The sequence below is a fragment of the Bombyx mori genome, chromosome 5, assembly GCF_030269925.1.
Source record: "Bombyx mori chromosome 5, ASM3026992v2".
Classification (NCBI taxonomy): Eukaryota; Metazoa; Arthropoda; class Insecta; order Lepidoptera; family Bombycidae; genus Bombyx; species Bombyx mori.
The window spans coordinates 16934353-16957544 of record NC_085111.1 but is presented as its reverse complement, the minus strand read 5'-3'; the positions used below and the strand labels follow the sequence as shown (position 1 = coordinate 16957544).

Here is a 23192-nt window from a genome sequence, read left to right as displayed (position 1 = left end):
TCAGGGTTGGGTGGAATTCAGAACCTCGTTGTATTCATGATGCAATAGCTTTTACTGAGCTTTCTTCTTCACAACAAGAGCCTATTCTAGATCATTCTAAACCATTTGCTGCTATCTGCCGCCGAACGTAGAGCTCTTCTACGTAAATTGTCAAAGCCCAGAATCTCAACGGGTTCCTGCTTTAAGTTTCTATTAATTTATTTAATTTATTAATCTGCTTTAAGTTGGATTTATGATACATTATGTTGGCACAACTAGAACTTACCTCAGTAGCCTTGGCAAGATGGAAATTGTATGTGTTTATCAGCTGGTAGATCTGTCTGCTTGGCGGAATGACATCACGAGACGTCAACGGAGTCAATTTCGATTCTGTGGGTCTGTAACAGGGAGATACATTATATACTTTGTAAATAGACAGCCCTCACTTCTGCAGTCACCATGGAAACATTTCCAAATTGTGCTTGACGGAACTTCATTGGATATGACGTCACTTGGGGCCAAAATGTATGAAGTGCCTGAATGACTTGAAACAAGCGGAATTTATAGAGTTGATTTTGTGATTTGAAAATTAAACTCTTATGATTTCAATAGAAAATAAAATTCAGAAAGATTCAAAAAGAAGATACTGTGCAAACTCTTTATTTAAGACCACTAATTAAAACCAATTCTTTGTTTGGCTATATTACTGAGATCCAGTTTCCTATTAGACTAATTTAAGTCGTAAATCAATCATTTGTTACACAAGATTGGTGGGTTGAATTTTTAACTAAAATATACAATAGTTACAACTGAGTTTATGAATTTTCGAATAAATCCACTTAGCAAATTAATTCTCATTACGTTCAAATAATTTGTTTAGAAAATGACAATTTAGAAATGGCGCTGTCTAACCAAAATCTGCTATGTGCAAAAACTCTTATTTTGAATTAACGAGTAAAAACATTTTCGTATAAAATTTGATATGAAAGTGAATTTTTAAGAACTATATCAAATGAAAGCTATAAATAAATATTAAAGCTATAGACACATAACAGTTTTTTATACGGTATATAAAAAAAACTAAACTATACAAAAAGGTCAAAAAGTAAAAATCGCAAAAAGTGCACATAGCAGATTTTGGTTTCACAACGACGATTTTTTTTTAAGGGATTTTATGACCTGGTTACTAAGACCTTTAAGTCATCTTTAATTTTAATTTATATTCTTAATTTATAAAAATGATAATATGGAGTGAAATGAAATGAAATGAAGATGATTAATTTGAGACATTAATCAACTGGGATGAAATTAAATAAAATGAGATGATATAGGATGAAATATAATCTCAGTAAAACAGTGGTCAGTTACTGAGATTTTTTCAGTGGACTTTTTGGACTGGATCCCGAGAAGTTACGTCCAACGGCTTTATTTCATTTTCCCACATTTGTGCAATTTCACAGATATTAAACAGTTAATAAACCACCGTTATTACACATTTAAACCTGAAGAAACACTATATAGACAAAATAAAACAAATCACACAACTTCACTCCTCGCGTTCACGCCAAAAGTCCCCTCACAACGACGATATTCTGTATTCGACTCACCTGACCACCGGCTCAGAGTATTTGAGCACGGCATTGGGTTGTACTTCCAGCAGGCGGTGCGCAGACAGCGTGACGGATCGCACGCCCTCGCTGGCCGACATCACCAGCCGCTGACCGAAGTCCGGCTTCAGACCGTGGAACTCCACCGTGTAGTCCAGGCTCAGATCACCGATGTTGGCCCAGTATTTTGCTATTGCTATTTCTATTGTGACGCCGCCCTGAAATGTATGTTAGAAAGCAACTGAGTTTGTAATATTGTTTAGAATTAGAATTTTTATGTCACATTAATAGAAAATTTATTTGTATTTGTATTGTGGAGTAAATAAATGCAATTATTATTATTATTAGTTGATGGCGCAGTAGCTAGCAGCCCTGACTGCTAGGCCAAGGGTGGTGGGTTGCATTCCCACTTCACTAATGTGATGAACAGTAAAGATATGTAGCATTCTCCGATTCCCATCATACTAGTCAATTGTGTGAGATTTTTCAATATAAGATAAGGTCTTGGATGAACATTTAACTTAGATCTCTCAGTAATAATTATCCTGATTTGTCATTTCTACGGGTTTATTAATCATAAAACAACACTTACCAAGTATATGTAACTCAATTGCAATGTAATTTATATTTTTAAAATGAATAATCCGACATAAATCGTTTATAAATTACTAATCCATTATTAAAGCAAGCCAGAGTGAATCATTTGACCTTTACTTCCGTTACCTCGAAATTAAATATCTCCGAGACTTGTGTATTTCAAAACGTAATACGTGAACAATAATTCTATCACTCACAACAACTCCGAACGGCAGAAGCGTGGGTACTTCGTTGCTGACGCTGAGCATCTTCTGCGTCTCCTGACTCTTGCAGCTCTTGCGCGGCAACAGCTGCATGACGTGGACCAGGAACCGGCCAACGATCTCTTTGTCTTCTGTTGCCATCTTCAAAACGCCCCACGTTGCTTCCGGTGGTACTTTAATAAGACGATATCTTTTTACTGATGTTATTGGGCAGACTGAGTCCCGAAATGAGGGATAGCAAGAGAATGTCTTTGTTTCTTTTAAATTTTTTTTATTGCTTAGCTTGGTGAACACAGCTCATAGCCCACCTGGTGATAAGTGGTAACTGATGCCCATTGATATCTACAATGTAAATGAGCCACCCACCTTGTGTTATAAGTTCTAATATCTCAAGTATAGTTACAACGGCTGCCCCACCCTTCAAACCGAAACGCATTACTGCTTCGCGGCAAAAATAGTCGGGGCGGTGGTAGTGGCGGTACCTACCCGTACGGACTCACAAGAGGTCCTACAACCAGTTTGGATTTTGAGAACACATTCAACCTTCAGTCAACCTTTTGTCCCATATCGTGTCATTCTCAACCTTTTGTCTTATATGGTGTCATTCTCTGCCATTAGTCCCTCATAACAGAGGATAAATAGATTGGACGATCTACCTTCATCGGTCTCTGTCCGTAGCACTAATCACCACTGAGCTGAACTTGGATGAAAATGTCCTTTACTTGAGGGCCCCATTTGATTGGCTACCATCCTCAACCTTTGTGTCCCTAACTACAATCAACTCGCTGACATGGCATGGCCAACTAGCAGTATAGATTTAATATCAATAACGATTTACCTATTAGGAAATGTCTCTTGATAGTGGAAGACTTGAAGAGCACGTCCTTCTCGTCAATGACGGTCGGCGAAGAACAATCCGGTAGCGGCTGCGGTTGAAATACTGTCACGGGTATTCTGAAGACTGGACCTTTCTCGATACAAGACACGTCGTATGCGTCGATGCTGGGAACAAGAAAGTGATTTTAGTAACTTTTTTATCTTAGATCTAGTATCATAATAAATAAATATAAATATTTTTTATTAACAATCACGCCACGTTAACTGGTCCCGTGATAAGTTCGTAAAGAACTTGTGTTACAGGTACCAGATATCGGAAATAAATGTAAGATTTTTATTATACACATACATATATTTAATATACATCCATAACCCTGGAAAAGACATTTATATTTATCATACAAATATCTTCCCTTGGCGGGATTCGAACCCGCGACCCCCTAGTGTAGTGACCATGTCACTTACCACTACACCAGACGGACGTTCATCATAGGTCGAGTAGTGACGTGACGGGATTTTTTTTATAGCCTTTGTAGGCAGACGACCATACGGCACATCTAATGGTAAGTGGTTACGTGGTTACCGTGGCTCATGGACGTTAGCAATGCAAGGGGCAAAGCCAAGCCGTTGCCTACCGTATTACCTCAGGGCATTCATTCGCCGTGGTATTTTTTTGGATTTACATTACGAACATAGTTGAACTTTACCTGGCGAAGTGCGGTCCGGGCGGCAGACTGGAGGTCTGGACCCGCAGCGTTAGGGTTCGGGTGGCGTTCATCATGTCGAGGTGTACGGGCGCGGACACCCAGCTGGCGCCGCACGTCAGCGCCAGGCGGACTCCGAACGAGATCTGACGACCGATCACGGCTCGGTCTGGGAACAACAAATACATCTCATGCTGTATGCTCACCAAAATTCTGTACCTTTTTTTTTATTGCTTAGATGGGTGGACGAGCTCACAGCACACCTGGTGTTAAGTGGTTACTGGAGCCCATAGACATCTACAACGTAAATGCGCCATCCACCTTGAGATACAAGTTCTAAAGTCTCAGTATACTTATATATCTAAAAGGGCATAAGTTATTCTAATAGTTGATGTAGAAACTCACCCTCCATATCCTTGTGGTCCTGCAGGAAGTGCGGTTCGACGGTGAGGCCGATGTCTCCGGGCGGATCGTCTAATTTCGGTCTCAGTATTATTCCTTTGCCGTTGTACGAACAGCACTGTATATTGAATGTCACGTCGCGTTCGGGCTGATCGTAGTACGTCGAGAGCAGATCGAAGGCCTGCGATAAATATGAAATACCTATATAAATGTAGGATTGTGGTGAGAACAGAACGAATGAAAATATCGTGGAACGGAGCGTTAAGATGTGAGTGAGAGAAAACGGAAAGAAAGGGCGAAGAGACTGACAGAGAATGACAGAGAAAAGGAAGATGGCGAAGACGCTTAAGATATGAGCAAGGCGTACATAATAAAAGTGTTAATTAATTTTAAATTATTATTATAACAGAACATTTTGGAACATTGGATGTTTTATTTTATGGGCTGCGATCCCTATTCTACATACATCTGGTTTTTTGTCACCTCTATTATATGTATAGTAGCCTTATTCCAACATAAGCCTCAAACATAGAACAGCCATGTTATTGTTACGCCGGTAAGAGTAACGCCATCCATCGCCGAATAGCTAAACGAATATCGAAGGATCTAATAGCATCTAGAACTCTCGAGAAATGCAACGCCATCTATTATCAGATAGCGGAAACACATCGATGGTACTCAACTTGTGAGGAATGTTCTCGACGATTCTAGGGGTGTCGTATCGACTATAAATGCGTTGCAGAGATGGCACGCAATCAATTACTAATAGGAGCTACTCGAAGTGCAACAACAAACGGATCACCTGAAGCGAAGCGGAAGAAGTTAAGAATTTTAAAGTCTTCGGTGAGCGTTCTAAATGATAAATTATTTACTCTGCACTACCTTTGGTCGACTGGTAGAGAATGCCTTAGGCATTAAGTCCGCCAATGTAAATTTTACATAAAGTGTAATAAATAAATACAGTTGTAAGTTGTACTCCGGTAGAATTTTTATTTATCCCGAGCCTCAGCGCGTACCATTATAATAACACTAAGGGGACTTTCACATCAAGTTCCAGGTTCTTTGCTTTTGATATTTTCGAGCTCACATATCCACTTAACGACTTGCTAGACAATGAGCCTCCCACTAATTGAAACAAAAACACTAATTACACTACAAAACACTGAATGATTATTCATACCTTTTCAACATTAAGAAGGCCGCATCCTTGAGCCCAAGGCTCAACGTGACTCAGTACGGTTGCAGAATTCTCCAGCCCTCTCTTTATAGAATACGGCGAATACGGTAACTTCCTTGCCTTCAAACCAGATATGAGTGTGGCTGTGAACATAAAGGATAACTGCATAAATTGTATCTCTAGAAACACATAATAACAGAATTTGGTCATTCTTCAAAACTTTTATTCACCGTTTTAGAAAAAAATAGTTTCCCTTCTACCTAGCAGTCAATGATTGGTTTAGCATTGGTTTTAGGGTTGCCGTTGGAGATATACAGTTGTAAAATCATATTCTAAAACAAAGTATACGAGCGATAGATTCGGTTATACCTACTGAACCCAAGCAAGTTTTTTTTATTGTTATTACCCTTGTAGGCGGACGAACATACGGCCCACCTGATGGTGAGTGGTTAACGTCGCCCACAGACTTCAGCAATACCAGGGGCAGAGCCAAGCCGTTGCCAACTGCTGCCTAAGATGATGGCAGTGACTTCAAAGATTATCAATCAAGTACAAATTAAGGGGATTTATCGGTCATAAGATTTTGTGATTTATAATAAGTCGTGATGATTTCAATAATTATTTGTGTGATATCGTACCTACAGCCCCAGCAACATGAGGAGCCGCCATTGAAGTGCCGTTCATTAGTTGACAGTTTCTTAATGTGAATCTAGAAAGAACAACAATAACGTAAACGTTAGATGAGAAAATGATGAAAACCAAGAGGTTAGTTTCCATTTATCTTTTTCTTTCTTTCATCGAGAGACAGATAGGTAGGCAGGTACAGATCAAACAAAAATCTTCAGCTTATCATCTTATTTAGGTATAAATAGCCAAATTTTGTTCGAGAAACGAGTTCTAGACTATTCGATTTGTCAATATTTATTACCACCGATCTGTGAATAATATGAAACAGAACCAATGAATAATTTTATAAACTATTAATGTCATTAAATTGTAATCTCATCTAAAATTACGTTTATAATATTATTATTGTTTTATTTTTATATTTACTATGGGGGACTAGCTTCACGTTCCTCTTGGTTTTAAGCCGTTTTCTTTCGGGGCCCATAGACATCGCAAAGTGAATACCGCCACCCACCTTGAGCCTTGAAGTCTATACCTCAATTGTATAATAAGTAGACTAATTATAATATTTATGGGTAAATTTTTATTACACGATGTTCGAAAGTAATTCGTGAATGTGAAATATTAGTATAAAATTTGAACACCTGAATTCTCGAATTTCCATTTAGCCACATTGACTTCAATAGTAGTAACATAAGTATTGTTAATAGTGGTAGTATTCGCGGTACCTGGCGACTGCCGCGACGGCACCTCCTGGAGCGGCCACGGAGAGCCCCAGGGCTCCGTCCGCGGCGGGCCCGCGCGAGCTCCAGCTGAAAGCGCCGCCGCACACGCGCTGCCGCATGGAGTACGCCGCCGCCATCATCTCCGGAGACACGTACGCACCCACACCTGAAAAATGCGGTATATAAGCTTCATCAGAATTATACTGTAGGGGAATGACACGGGGTCACCAGTGTGAGGTTTATTGGGTGATGACGGATTAGGCGTGTGCGTTGGTTGTTTGTTGCGTGTTGTCCTCCATAAGTCTCACCAGAGCGGTCCATAAAACATTACTTATAATTACATGTTTATTCAGAGACCGCGGTGGATCACTGCACGTTAACCACTGACTGACTAACGTATGTTGCTTATTACTATAACTGCATAGTAAGCAGCTAAGCGGGGTGGGGTGTCATTGCCCTACAATACAATGCCCACTGAGTTTCTGGCCGGATCTTCTCAGTGGGTCGTGTTTCCGATCCTACTAGTTAAGTTTACGCTGAAATAGCCTCAAGCCTATCAGATTAGCTAGGAAAAAAAAAAGTGACACAATATCAATAACTGTTGCGTTGTGGTAAATGAGTGTGGACTGTCTTTATTGCTGTTGAGATATTTACTAGTCCTTATGTGACAAATTAAAGGCTGAATATAACAGAAATATGAAACCGATGCGTCACTCTTGGCGGCTGGATTTGCAAGAGAAAATAGCCTCATAGCGGACGTCGCTCACTCACACTTTAACGTTTAGTTCAATTGAACAATAACGCTTTTAAGCGACGTAATACCGTCACTACCTTTCGACAACGTAGTGATAGGAACAGTAATAAAGACATGACAAATTAAGTATGGTATTTAGATGACAAATATACAAACCAATAAGTACAGATTGTGCTATATCAGGGGGAGCTCCCACAGTGCATAAAGCCGGCCCGTGGTTTCCAGCTGACACAACCCACGATACTCCATAACGATTCACCACTTCCAATATTATTTCACCCACTCGACTGAAAAATATATATATTTTTAAATAAAATATGAGAATTTTGTATTGTTATCAAAGTTGGACATTTTCACTCAGAGTTATTTTTGATAGCAAAAATAAGTTTGAATGAAATAATAAATATTTAATAATAATATAATAATTAGTAATAAAAATTAAATAATCAAATAATAAATAATAGAACCATAGGCTTGCCAGTTTCGCATTAATGACATAAACGTAAAAAGATAAGATCTGCTTCTTTATTTATCAAAGGCAGTTTAACTTCTTATCTTTCGCAGCAACAACAAAAATAAAATTCTAGCTGTTGCTTCTGAGGCTTAGATGTCTAAAGGTGGGGTGTCGTCATTTTCGTTGTCAAAGTTTATTGGCTGCAATAATCGCTTAACACCAGGTGGGTCGTGAGCCACTCGTGTTGTCTAGCTGTCTAAGAAGAAATTAAAAACCCTGGTTGGGTCACAAAGGGAATAATTACTTACATAAATCAAGCTCACTCTTTTGTTCATTTCATCCATTTCATATGATATTCAACTAAATTTTTTCAGCAACAATCTGGTTTTTATAAATTAAAGATATAGCACAAGTTAAAACATACCCCGCATTAGACCAATGGGCATGCTCTCCATAACTCATATTAATGACATCTATCTTCATCTTCTTAGATAATTCCATGACCTTTATACACGCTCTAACAAGGGCTGTACCGGTTTCCATGGAACCTAATCTACTGTCACCAATTGTTAGAGATATGATTTTAGCACCAGGTGATACTCCATTACGTTCAGGCTCCTCGGGAACATATCCTGCTGCTATCGCTGCTACATGCGTACCATGAGAAGCTAAAATTGGAATTGGTATATTTAAAAGTCAGTTTTATATGTCGAGAGATGCATGTGAATAATTGACTATCTCCTTTTGAAAACATCTACCAAACACCAGCCAGCCACAGTTTTCCCTACTTTGGAACAATACAATGCATTAGTTCTGAATCTTCATTAGCTTGAAGACATCCACTGCTGGACCACATACACCAATCCATTCTTTTAAGCCAATATTAGCATGTTATATTGGATAATTTTAAGAATATTTTTAACAATGTTCAGTGTTTTATACTTTCACTATTGGTAGAGATTATTAATCCAGATAGTGATTACAGTAAGTGATTCATACATCTTATATATGGTAAGCTGCTTTAAATAGGTAGGACGGTAGGCAGCGGCTTGGCTCTGCCCCTGGCATTGCTGAAGTCCATGGCGACGGTAACCACTCACTATCAGGTGGGCCATATGCTCGTTGTAAGGGCAATAAAAAATAAAAATAAACTTAAGTTTTAAGCTGTGAATAATTAAACCAGACTTACAGCACATTCCAACCACTTCAAGTGTATTGCCTTCATTGTGGACATTAATGCTTATAGTCATCTCGTCAATTGGTGTCAAATGAGTGTGCTCATGGGTTACACTGTACTCTCCCAGATTGGGCCCAGTTGATAAATCACCACTTTCCGATGTATCTATGCATGCTCTGTAAATATGTAAGATGTATTCATATTGAAACATTTTATCATTTCATTACTGTCTCAACTTTTTCTAAAAAGATCTTGAACTACTATGCTATCTCAATAGGTTGTAACTACTACTTCAGATATGGATGGTAGGGCAAGAACAGAGCACCATATGCAGCTGTTACATTATATAGTTAGCAAATGGAAAGCAGTGCATATTTGTAGTCACACAAATTATATTGACTAAAATAGTCAAACTGAATAGATTTAAAGATTGTGACGTGGTTTTAAGTAAGGTACAACTAGTAATTTTAGGTTTACAAATTGTGTTAACTTTTGTGGTTATGTACATTATAAACACTATTATTTAGGAGATTCTTATTACGATTTTTACATTTAATGAATATTACAGCACTGGTGCAAGTGTCATGATCACTGCATTGCCTATTATGTAGAAGAATAAACAGTAGTTAGAACAACATTAAAATCGAAAACCATCTTAGTTGTCCATGACCACTGTAAAGTATTTGAAACATAGAAAAATATGTAATGAAAGTAAAAACAGTTTTTATTATGTCTACAACTAGTGAAAACAAAAAAATATACAAATTACTAACCTCCACGTCTCTCCATCGTGGTATAATACACAGTCATATGTAGGACCTGGGTCAGAGTATTTCTTTTCAACATTTTGAAGTACTTCAACTCTTGCTTCCAGTTCTTCCTTCATTAGTTTCTCCTCTTGAGTCAATGTTGGACTCTTTGATGCTGAAAATTAAATAATTACTGTAGTGTATTTTGTGTATGGCATGAATGTAAAACAAGACCCAAAAAACATACTAGAGCGATAAAAGGCCATTTGTAACTGCATAAATTTGTGAAGGTTCATCTAAGTAAATATTCAGTACAATCATATGGTATAATGGCAAAGTAGGCATTGCGCAATTAGGAGCTCTGTACTGTAAACAGTATACAGATTGTAAGTTAACATGTAATTAATACCAGTTATGTTGGACCAGAAGTATATTTTTTTAGAAAACCGAATAAACTACCTTTCCCCGTCTGAGTTATCAGTAGTGTGCATAGGTACCTGGAGATATGACAAAACGGAAATTCAACAGTAGGCCGCTGCTTTTGGCTTGCCCCTGGTATTGCTGACGTCTATGAGCAACAGTAACCACTCACTATCAAGTGGGCTGTATGCTTGTGCAATACACTGGCAATAAAAAAAAAACGTAGGCTTCTGAGTCACACTTTACAGCACCTTCAAAGATTTGTTGTTAATAAGAAATTGGACTCACAAAGCTCACTTTCATAATCCTGAAATTGTTTGGTGGTCTCTGCCAGTGCTGGTTTGTGTCCAACATTCCAAAGATGCTCTTTTCTGTGCTCTTGGATCCTCTCCTTGACTTTTGTCGGGTAAATGCTGTATGGATGGAGAACACCTACACGCCAATCCCCATTCGGATTGTTCCATGTTTCTGGTATCTGAAATTATTGATATTTTTCAAAGAAGTAAAACAAGAAAATTATTAGTTACAATTACGTTTTGGAGAAGAATTAAACTGTTAGTTACTGTTATACATCTAATATTTCCATCCTAAACTAGAATTTAATATTTGTCATACAACACAAAAAGTTGTATGGATGATTATGCACAAATATGATCTTCATTGCTTCAACCTTGTTTATGTATTTTTTATGATTTCAAACTATCATAAACGGCAAAGTATAGCCCATAATATAATTTTTTATTCTGTGTTGTCAATTGAACTTTTTCTATTTTAAAAGTTAAAGTTGTCCATTCAAAAACAGCTGTTTTATGACAGTTCTAAAGTCAATGAAGTTCAAAGATGATTAAAAAACAAATAGCATTTTATTTCTAAATTTTTCATTAAAACGTGGGTCGTATTAAACTATTTTTCCTACCTTTAGTTTACGTCCAGTAACACCAGTGATGTACCCATCTACTGCCTTAACAGTTTTGCTTGTGTCGACATCTCCGCATCCGCTGCAGTCAAACCTTTCTATGACCTTCGTTTCACCAGTACTAGTCACCTAAGACATCAAAGGCATTCAATATAATTTGAAAAAATAATAGTAAAAAAACTAAAAAACCACAACCAAACAAATCGTGACAAGACATAATTGTTACCTTAAGTCCTTCGGCCGCCGGATCGACGCCAGAATCGAAAATAGCTATTATCGTATCTCGGCCATCGTAAACAGGATATTTATTCAGAAACGATACGACTCCCGTTTCTTTTTTTGGTAATAATCCCCAAACGGGGAAATCACAGTCGATCGGTACGTCTGCCATTTTTGATGACCCGATACCTAATGTTGCGAGTCATGAAAAATTAAAACAATTTACTATGTTTCAAAAAATGTATTGTAGCACATTGCAAAATATTAACATCTCTCTATAAAATTAGCCGGGGCAAGGTAGGTATCGAGCGGGCAACCGTTGATAGTGTATTTATTTCATACATATTAGGAAGTACTACTAGGTAGTACTACTACTACTATTTCCGACTAAAAACATGAATAATAAACGATACCGTAATTTTTTGGAACTGATAATATTGCGACTGGTCCAGAAATTTAACACTGAACACTTGAGTTCGGAATCCCTACCTCGCAATAATTATAGTATCTATAAATAGTTTACCTAGCGTACATCATCAATGACTGAATAGGAAATAAGCTAATATCGTAATGAATAAAACTGAAACTAAGAAATGTAGTTCAAAGTAACACGTGAATAAAGAAATAAAAATATCAGTACAAAGGAACGAATAGGAATCTCTCCTGTTAGGTCGATTGTAGGTAATAAACCTTTTTATAGATTAAGGAGGTTTAAACTAGAAAAAAAAAGAAAATATTACATGACAATAAATATTGGTCACTCATGACAGCTCCTTTAATTTGTATAAAATAGTTAATTATATATGTATCATTTGTTGTAGAATTATTTATTCTTCTGGAAAAAAATGTGGTATGAAATACTACCAACAGTTGCAATTATTACAGCTTCAATTGGATTGCCGGGTTGGGGACTGTGGTGGTGTCATAATTATTTTCTAGGCAATGTGAGTTCTGTTTAACGTAATCGATTTCCGTGATAATTATAGTGTTTGATTCCCTTACTTTATAAAATATTGGTTGAATACATAGCGTTACATAATTTATAATATATATACTAAAAGTTCTCTTAGCCCTTTATTAGTTTTCACGACCTTGCCTTGGGTAGTTTTCCAATTACAGCACAAGACTGTATTATGCGGCATAATTCTCAATTAAGCTTCAGCTTAATTCGGCATTGTGCGTCACTGAGTCGCATTATGCTCTGTAATTCTGTATTGATGTGCCTTTGGAAAACATACAGCATTGTATTATGAAGAAGCAGTGTGTACTTAGCTTAAATTCCTTGTCTATGTCCAACCATAGACAGTCAATTTAGTTCCATCTTTAGCCGCTAGGTGCTGCCAGCAAGTATAAAGGAAGCGCAGCCATCTTTGATCTTCATAGCGTTGTGTACTTTCGTACTGTGAAGTCGCAAATCCACAAATATTTATTCGACTTCTTATTAATTGCAAAAGATATTTATTTTGTGTTTCTATGAGTGTTATTTTGCAATCATTACGAGTATTATTTACCAATCCTATCATCGGACGCCATGAATCACGCGTCATCTGTTGGAGGTGATGTTGAGTATATATATATCCATAATTTCCGAGAGGGAAGATGTCCAGGCGAGACGCGATGGAGACGCCTCGCGTTCGAACAGCTCGTCAAGCAAAAAAGAACAAAAGGAGTCTCTGCGTAAGAAACGACGGGATTCAAAGGTAACGGTCGATCTTCGAATCGGCTCGTTATCCCACCAGGTCAGTTACGTTGTAAATCTAATAATGCATCAACTGTGTGTAACAATTGAATGTAACGAAAATTGTTGTAAACAAATTGATCTCGTCAATACGGAAATTTTGACAAAAACACAACAGATTTAAACTAATAATCTTTGTAACATAATTACTGAAAACTTTGGCAAATCGTCTCCGTCGTACAAGTTACCCGTAAAAAGCGTTTTAAATTGTATACGAAAAAAAAGGGCCGTATGGATAGAAATAAGACGTCAAAGTTTAATTTCCGTGATCTCTAACAAAGTATCCTGTTGCCAACGCACCACTCATTGAGGAATTTTTGTTTGATAATACTAAATTGAAATCTATTCAGTCCCTCGGAGGGCTACAATCCTATTTGTCACGACCTCGTACAAAAGGCAAGCCAAACATTATAAACAATCATAGTCCGTAACATCTGGCACAATCCAGAGGGGGGCAATTGAAGACACCGACGGGAGGCACTGAGTGCCACCAAAATTGTAATAATTTGTAAACCATGTATGGTTACCAAATACCGTAAAAAAAAAAAAAAAAAAACCCTTTTTCTGCGGAAGAAAAGCGACGGATCAATGCGTCCAATTTTCGATCTTCGAGAGTTGAACAAGGTCGTAAAGATAAAACACCTAACTGTTTTCGGACACCTCGGTACCAAACTTTCTCCACCCAGGGGACTGGATGATAGAATTGAACATTTCTCAGGAATATTATTCTAGTATCAGTCGCAAAATTTCGTCGATACTTCTTGAGGATCAGTACCAAGGTACCAGTATCAGTACCTCTAGGAAGGAATCGGTACCTTCTTATGAGTTAGTATGAAATGACATGCCTACCCTTCGGTCTGGCTTCAGAGCCACACCTTTTTGCTTCTATAACATGCGGGTCGCAGAGACCTTGCGTGCAAAGGGAACTCGAGTGCTAGTGTCTACTAGACGACTTCCTTTTGGTCGACCAAGACAAATCCAAGTTGAAACTTCAGACTGCAGAAGCTGTGAAGCTTTTGGATTAACCTTTTTTGCTTCCATAACATGCTGGGTCGCAGAGACCTTGCGTGCAAAGGGAACTCGAGTGCTAGTGTCTACTAGACGACTTCCTTTTGGTCGACCAAAACAAATCCAAGTTGAAACTTCAGGCTGCAGAAGCTGTGAAGGTTTTGGATTATCTGGGCTGGCATGTCAATTTCCATTATATAGGGTGCTCGGTCGCTCGGTCGCGGAGATATTGCGTGCAAAGTCGAGTGCTAGCTTACCTACACGACTTAATCTTGTTTCACCAAGACAAATAAACGTTTTTGTTCCCATAGCATGCTCGGTCGCGGAGACCTTGCGTACATAGGGAAGTCAAATGTTAACGTACCTACGCGACTTTCTCTTGGTCCTTGAAGACAAATACACCTTTTTGCTTCCATAGCATGCTCGGTCGCGGAGGCATTGCGTGCAAAATCGAAGTGTTAGCTTACTTACACGACTTGATCTTGTTTCACCAAGACAAATAAACGTTTTTGCTCCCATAGCATGCTCGGTCGCGAAGACCTTACGTACATAGGGAAGTCAAATGTTAACCTACCTACGCGACTTTTTCTTGGTCTATGAAGACAAATACACCTTTTTTGCTTGCATAGCATGCTCGGTCGCGGAGACATTGCGTGCAAAGGGATGTTGAGTGTTATCCCACCTACGCAAATCCCACCAGGTCCATCAAAAGAAGTCCAAGTTGAGTCTTCAGACCACATAAGCTGTAAAGCTCTTGGATTATTTGGGCTGCCAAGTCAGCCTTACAAAAAATCAATTAGTACACTGGTTCAAGAGATGACATGTCTAGGGATTCGATGGAAAATTGCGAGAAATGAAGTGGCCACTCAACAACATCCTAGCTCAAACTCTGACGGAATTACATGCTAACTTGCAAATTTTCTTGCGAAGTTTCAAGAAAAAACACCCCCGTAAAAAACAGGCCATCCTGCATGTGTTAACAATTAAATGCAGTGCTGACGGAGCCACATGTTAGACATTGCCGATACACAAAACCAACCATTTCCAGGCAACGGAACCTTCGGACATGTGTAGGGGTTACAAATGCAGTGCTGACGCGGAGCCACATGTCAAACATTGCCGAGACCCAAAACCAACCATTTCCTGGCAACGGAAGCTTCGGACATGGGTAGGGGTTACAATTAGACAAAATATTAACGTCCTGTCTATGGTCAGCTCAACAACAGAAACGGCTCATCCACAAAAGAGCTATTTGCAATGGTAGTGACAATCAAAATGAATCTGAAAGTATTTCACTAACCTTTACCATTAACCTTTACCATTACATTAACCTTTCGATTTTTAAACCTAAGCGATAAGTTCAAGATAACTGTCAGCTTATAATCTCTCGGGGAGATACAACATCGTAGCCGACAGGCTATCACGAGGAAATCAACCTGCGAAATGGCACTTTTTACCACAAGTGACCACAAGAGTTTTTCGAAAGTGGGGTCATCCGGATATAAGCCCATTCGCCGACCAAGATTGGATACCTTCAGCAGACCGTAGAGGATGCAACTAGCATGGAGAATTTCTCCTCTCAACCTTCTCCCCAGAGTACTGACTCACTTCAACAGTGTCTAGGGAACCTACCTGGTAGTGTTCCCAGACTGAACGAAAGCATTTGGGTTTCCAAGCCCTCAGATCCCGAACGCTAGATAACTCGCACGAAATCCAAAACCTGCCTCCTCCACAGGTTAAACATTAACCCTGAAAGCTTAGAAGGGGGGGGGGGGGGGGGGGGGAGGTTGTACAAATAATAGACTGGTCTACACAGGAGAAGATTTATTGAAAATTAGCTGGTGTCAATCCACTTTGTCAGCATACTTACCAGTAACTAGAAGATGGTGCATATGGTGCTACAGTTTTAAAATTGATCCTAAGTCTGCAGATGTTGCCAAATTCTTTCTTCTTTTCCAAAAAGAAAATTTTGCCTATAAAACAATCCTTCTGCATCATAAAGCAGCGCTGTCGACTTTCTGTGGGCGAAATACATGTAGGACAGCAAACATTCTCAAGCTCTCTAATAAAAATTGCTATTTTAAAAAAAGCCATCGGATTAGCTAAACAAAATTCAACTACTTATTACAACTTTACTAAGTGTAGTCCCATTCACATGAGACCCGAGAATAGTTCTAAACTGGTTTTCTTCAAACCCAGCCACCAGATCACGCCTCAATGTAGCTTGAAGGACACCAACAACCATGTTGCTGGCTACTGGACGCAGAGTTAATGACCTTACTTTGCTCAACATTTCTAAAGACAGTTTCTTTGATAACAGAGAAAAACATCTTTCTAATACCAGTCTTTGGGTCTAAAATTGAAATCCATTTTCGTCAATAAGTGCTTTTTTTTGTGTGTGCTTTTGCATAAGTGCTTTTGCATAAGTGCTTTTGCATAAGTGCTTTCTAAACATGAAACTAAAGACATGCCCGGTAAGATTCGTAAGGACTTTTTTCTATGTGTGTTGTCACAAAAGCGGCATCCCGTACTGTAATTGGAAACTGGTCTTCGTTCACTCTTACGAGGTAATGGCATCAACGCATCTCTAAGAAGTTGTAGATCAGCAGTAGCCTCTGAGATGGATTGATAATGAACCAATGGACGAAATACTTTCTAGAGGCAATTGCAAATCATCCAAACGTTTACAATAATTATTGCCGAATAATAGGGCTTCCTAAAGATCCTCACGATTCTTTTTTTCAAAACATTTACTCCTACATGATGTATATACATCATTTATACAATTTATACATTTTCTTGTATATACAAGATAAAATGTTTATTACAAACTTATAAATATTTTTTAATTATTGAATTAACATGGAAGTTAACAACTGTGTTTTTTCGATTTAATAATTATATAAATTATGAACATTATCATTGCGCTTCATAATTTTATTATGGCTTTACCTATTTCATCATAGCGTTGTGCTTAATACTTTCACCAGCAGATAACAAACACGTCTTCATAATACAATGCTGTATGTTTTCCAAAGGCACATCAATATTACGGTTTTACATAACAATAAAACCGATATTATGTGCCGAGAAGGAAAACATACAGCATTGCAGGAAGTTCTTCCTGGTGAAGACTATGAAGATCAAAGATGGCTGCGCTTCCTTTATACTTGCTGGCAGCACCTAGCGGCTAAAGATGGAACTAAATTGACTGTCTATGGTTGGACATAGACAAGGAATTTAAGCTAAGTACACACTGCTTCTTCATAATACAATGCTGTATGTTTTCCTTCTCGGCACATAATATCGGTTTTATTGTTATGTAAAACCGTAATATTAGTTTTCCAATTACGCCGCACAATGCGCTCTTGTGCTGTAATTGGAAAACGGCCTCGGTCATCACTCTTGACTTTCAAGAGTTCAAGGTTACGTAGTAAGTAACTATTATACTAAGCTGTGGTTCAACCTTAGTTGTGGTGCATCCAAGCCCATAGATACAGCCCACTTAGTTTATCGCTAAATATTCTCAGTGGGTGGCGATTCTAAAGCAGCACTGCTCCTCTTGGTAGGGCTAGTGTTAGTTAGTTCTCTCAAGTTGAGCCTCGTGAACTCACTTATAACGTCCGCGCCTCGTTGAAATGGCCCCAACGGTTTTAGAGAGGGAAATAAATACGATCAGATGGAGCGTTTTCAAAACATGCAATGCCGTTAGAATAATTTTGGGCGAAGTGGAACGGTCAAAATATTCGTTATTAATATATTTAACAATACAATTTACCTCGGCGTGTGTACGTTGAATAAAATAATACAGCCAGCAATACTATAGAATGTAAATGAGCTATTGTTGAAGTGAAACTTCTAATGCGACTTCCAACAAGGTTGCGTTACTAAACGTCTATCGCTACCATGGAATAGAAAGAGACAGAGCGAGAGTGAATGCGTGGCACTCCAACGCATGCCCACATTATAACTTAGAGGCTAGCGTAAGCGTTAGCAACGAGGAGCGTATTTAAAAAAAAATCTAAGAAAATTCTCGTGTCACGGTGTGCTTGATTGAACTCCTCCTAAACGGCTGGACCGATTTTAATGAATTTTTTTGTCTACCTTCAGGATTCGAGAATGGTTTAGATTTACAAATCCGCCCGGCAGATGGCGTTGCAGTCGGTATATAGGTTATTTATCTTTCCGAGAAATCATTTATATGGTAAAGCAGCGTTTGCCGGGCCAGCTAGTATCAATAATATAAATGTTGAAGACGTCGCATCTCCTAAACACAGCATTCCCTATTACAAGATCAATCTGATTTAAGGATAAAAAATGAAAAAACCACAATACTACACATCGAAAAGAAGTTTCACTTCATTCACGCGCACCGTTTATTTTTAATCATTTTCTCTCTTTTTCGCACACATTTCTGGAACTACTGCACGGATTTTAATTCGTACAGCATGTAGATAGATTAATTGGAGTATAATCTTTGTATAATCAGATGCGTTGTTGCAAAAGTGTTATAATTTTAAGATTTTTGGAAGTTACTTAATCTGTTTGCTAGTAGTCACATACCAAAAATCAACATTATTAATACCTACGTAAGTAGCTCTGTCTTTTACGTTTTTAAGCTCCGACATTGGACCGAGACTGACAAAATTCGTAAGGTAAATATATTGAACAGAAAGAATATATTCTTTCAGTCATCCTACTGCTAAATTCCTAATATTACTGATCTGTGCTGCTGAGTGTGGTTCTCCACACATACAATAAAAGGCTTGCTCAATGCAGTTAAATGTATAGACAAAATGTAGAGCTTAAAAAAAACCGAGGATATAGGTAATTATGTACTAAATTAAAATAGTACTATATTACATTTCAATGAAATTGGCATGACCTCTCACCCTGATCTGCTGTCTTGACAATTTGGTCTGGCATTTGGTATAATTTGCAAGTGACGGCTGGCAAATCAGTTTTTCTTGTCACTGCTGTCACTGTTATTTTCCGAACGAAAACACTTGTGTAACTTGGGATACGAGAATTTAGAATAATGTGGTACGAAATTCTTCCGAGTTTTTTCATTATAACTGCTGCTGTTGGTCTACCGGGCTGGGGTCTTTATCATATACATAATCTGACTTTAGGCAATGTAAGTGCAAAAAATTTAAACAGTTAGATAACACTTGCTAGAAATCACAGTTTAACGAAACCACAGACTAGTTTTATTGTCATAGATACAAAAATATATTTCTTCAGATTAAAGTTTTATTAGTCTTAGTAAAAATGACAATAATTCCCTTTCTATTAAATCCAATAGTACTTATATTCTTTAGCTTGTTACTGCTAAGCATATCTTCTAAATTTTCGATTGTTTTTATGAACACAGCCTTTTATTGCTTAGATGAACGGATGAGCTCATTGCCCACCTAGTGTTAAGTGGTTACTGTAACCCATAGTAATTAACGTAAATGACGCCAACCACCTTTAGATGGGATTTCTAATTCTCAGTCATAAACTATAACGACTACCCTACATGAGGATTTTGCTATGACAACTCATATCGTTCATATTCAAATTATTATTTCCTTAATTAAAATTTGCATGTTTCAGCATTATAGACGCTCGCTTACTGATAGATGGAGTCGTGCGTTGTACCAGAGGGATATGAGGCTTACTGGTAATCCTTATGAAGTGAATGTAAGTAAGCAATTATTATAAATTCCTTTTTTGTTCCTATCTATTTGAAGGTAGCCTAAGAGGTAGAAACTCAGTAGGATGGTACAAATTCATCAAGTACCATCTTTTTTTCTCCCTACCTATGCTGATAGCCTTGAGAGGCTATATCAGCTTCGCCCTAACATGTAGGTGAGCTCACGGGGCTCAAACCGGAGTGTTGCACGGGCCCTAGGGAGAGCAGTGCTTCGCAGAATCTACCACCGAATCGGAAAAGCGACCCATTGAGAAGATCCAGCGAGAAACTAAGTGGGCTAACTAAGTACCATCAATAATATAAACAAAAAAACAGTAGATAATATGCATGATACAATATCAACTTTATTTTATGTTATATTAATGTCTGCCACTGTTAATGTCTGTTTTAACTTTATTCTCTACTACTGTGTAAAATTTAGATACAGCTAATTTTTCAATTCTCAAATAATTATTAAACTTTTGTTTGATCAATAAGATTAGATTTATATTTTGGTAGGGTTATAATTTACAGATGAGCAACTGTTTATAATTTAACAAAAAATAGCCTTAAGAGTATCAAGACTCAACTTCAGTAATAATTTTGACTCATCAACTATGAATGCAACATACATTATAGTGAACACTATATACATTTATGGTAGACATTAGGCATTAAGTACTGGTACTATCTTAAACCTACACGAGGGTTGGAAGTGCACTGCCATTCTCCAAATTATTCTCTCAACAATAAAATGGACCTGGTGACCACATGTTGAATCCATAGATTGTTAAAGTATTCATATCTTTATGCTTAGCGGATTTATGGCACCAACACCATCTTATCAGCTCTGGATAGTATTGGTGTTGTAGAGGTTGCTCAACTAAGATCCAGAATTGAAATGTTTGGTAAATAGACTCATAAATGTTACTGGGATATATGCAGCATCATGCTGTCTCTAGTATGAGGTTTAGAAAGCAATATCTTTGAAGAATATGTGCGGTAAAGGATAGAATGCCTGGTGTATTGCAGCTGTAAAGCAGCTGAAATTGCTCAATTGTCCCACAGTCCGATTTTTATTATTTATAACCTGCATATGAGGCCATCACCGTAAAAGGGGTATGAATACGCATTTACATACTTCGTAGCCAAAAATAATTCACGCAATTATCTATGTGTGAAACTAGGGATAAACCGTTCTTGCAACAAAATTTATTATGTTTAAAATAAATAGCGATATATAAGCACGAATATGAAAAATTGTGGGTTAGGCCACTTTTACTCTGACGGCTCATATTTTTTTATATTTTTTTTATTGCTTAGATGGGTGGACAAGCTGACAGCCTACCTGGTGTTAAGTGGTCACTGGAGATCATTGACATCTACAACGTAAATGCGCCCCCCACCTTGAGATATAAGTTCTAAAGTCTCAGTATAGTTACCAGCTACCCCGCCCTTCAAACCGAAACGCATTACGGCAGAAATAGGCTGAGTGGTGATACCTACCCGTGCAGACGCACAAAAGGTCCTACCACCAGTAATTATGCAAATTATAATTTTGCGGGTTTGATTTTTATTACACGATGTTATTCCTTCGCCGTAGGGGTCAATCGTGAACATTTGTTAAGTACATATTTCATTAGAAAAATTGGTAACCGCCTGCGGGATTCGAACATCGTTACATGGCTAGAGGCCACGAAGACAGCCTTTCGTGCCACCGAGACAACATTTAAAAATATACGTATATCAGATATAAAACAAAATAAATCCGGTAATCTAATTTAATATGAATCACCCAAACAAGATTCCCAGTGTACTTCTAGATAGACTGTAGCTATTGCCACTTAGACTGTACAGATCATAGGCCCGATTACCACCATTTGAATTAAAGAAACTTAAATAGAGCATCTTAATGATAGGGAGTTTGACTGTGCCCATTACATTTACATTAGGTATATATAAAGAAAAATAAAATGTTTTAAAAAAAAAAAAATATAGTAAGCATCTTAATGTTGAAAACATCAAAAGTTATTAATATGCACTTTTTGTTACAGGGCTTGGAAGCTATCCCGGATAATTGAAGTAGTAAAATATTATCTAGTTAGTATTTAATAAATGTGTTGAATGTATAGTGTTTTACACTTATTTAAATTTTTGCTTATACTACTAGGACCTATTATTTTTGTATGTATTTATGTATGTAGGTGGTGGTAGGACCTCTTGTGAGTCCGCGCGGGTGGGTACTACCACCCTGCCTATTTCTGCCGTGAAGCAGTAATGCGTTTCGGTTTGAAGGGTGGGGCAGCCGTTGTAACTATACTTGAGACCTTAGAACTTATATCTCAAGGTGGGTGGCGCATTTACGTTGTGGATGTCTATGGGCTCCAGTAACCACTTAACACCAGGTGGGCTGTGAGCTCGTTCACCCAACTACGCAATAAATAAAAAAAATGTAGATACTCTATAAAGCATGTCCACCGTTTGGGACTTTATGATACCCAAGATAATGCTTGATAGGTGTTACTATAGAATTTTCTTTGGGGCACTTAACGCCGTGTCATCGAACTGTGTTGTTGCTATGGGGTGGTAGGCAGCTGCGAAGTGGAACCACAAAAATGTATTAGTTAAAAAAAAAAAAACATACTCGTTAGGTATAAATAGTGGTTTATTTAATCAATTTCTTATCACAGAGCAATAACCTCGAAACTTCTCGAACTACCCTTCCTAGTTTTTCAGTGTGAATTATTTTCACTAGCCGCGTGTACTCTTTGTGGTACATAATAAAGATATCAAATATTTAATCAAAACATATTTTATATCTCACAAACATGTAGATTTTGCTAGTTATTTTATCTGTTTTACAAGCTAGTTACACATCTATTGAGTGAAATTGTATTTGAAAAACAGATCTTATAACTCATGTTTCAAGGTGGGTGGTATTGGGTGGCGGCAATTTACGTTGTAAGCGTGTACGGGCTCCGGTAACCATTTAACATTAGATAGACCTTGAGCTCGTCCATCCATCTAAGTAATAAATAAAAAGAAAGTTATTAATCGATCGAGATGAAATTAAACGAAACAAAATAATATGGGGTGAAATATAGTTTCAGAAAAACACTGGTCATTTACTGAAACCTTTTCAGTGACCTTTTCCAGAGGAACTTCGACCAGCGGCTTTGTTTAAATTTCATATATTTGTGTACTTTCACAGATACTAATTAG

General features: G+C 37.8%; 1 protein-coding gene and 1 long non-coding RNA gene across 3 annotated transcripts in view; both read right to left on the bottom strand.

Moving 5' to 3' along the window:
* Window positions 1–19499, bottom strand: part of LOC101742969 (tripeptidyl-peptidase 2) — a 31283-nt gene extending 11784 nt beyond the window's left edge. The window contains exons 1-17 of one of the 2 annotated variants that reach the window (XM_004923847.5): window positions 19186–19499; window positions 11555–11736; window positions 11329–11457; window positions 10701–10887; window positions 10017–10167; window positions 9256–9419; window positions 8491–8734; window positions 7769–7899; window positions 6862–7024; window positions 6145–6215; window positions 5510–5649; window positions 4333–4510; window positions 3931–4096; window positions 3225–3388; window positions 2381–2559; window positions 1587–1804; window positions 266–377 (exon numbers count right to left, since the gene is read on the bottom strand). In XM_004923847.5, the coding sequence (XP_004923904.3) occupies window positions 266–377; window positions 1587–1804; window positions 2381–2559; window positions 3225–3388; window positions 3931–4096; window positions 4333–4510; window positions 5510–5649; window positions 6145–6215; window positions 6862–7024; window positions 7769–7899; window positions 8491–8734; window positions 9256–9419; window positions 10017–10167; window positions 10701–10887; window positions 11329–11457; window positions 11555–11736; window positions 19186–19363 (2757 nt within the window). In that variant the 5' untranslated portion in view covers window positions 19364–19499. The remainder of the gene's footprint in view (window positions 1–265; window positions 378–1586; window positions 1805–2380; window positions 2560–3224; window positions 3389–3930; window positions 4097–4332; window positions 4511–5509; window positions 5650–6144; window positions 6216–6861; window positions 7025–7768; window positions 7900–8490; window positions 8735–9255; window positions 9420–10016; window positions 10168–10700; window positions 10888–11328; window positions 11458–11554; window positions 11737–19185) is intronic. The other variant, XM_012688450.4, reaches the window with a different exon arrangement.
* On the bottom strand, window positions 16098–17637 carry LOC134198959 (uncharacterized). Its single transcript, XR_009973263.1, has 2 exons — window positions 17246–17637; window positions 16098–16311 (listed from the first exon to the last, which is right to left on the bottom strand). It is a non-coding gene; the product is annotated as an uncharacterized LOC134198959 (long non-coding RNA).
* Window positions 19500–23192: the final 3693 nt, after the last annotated feature.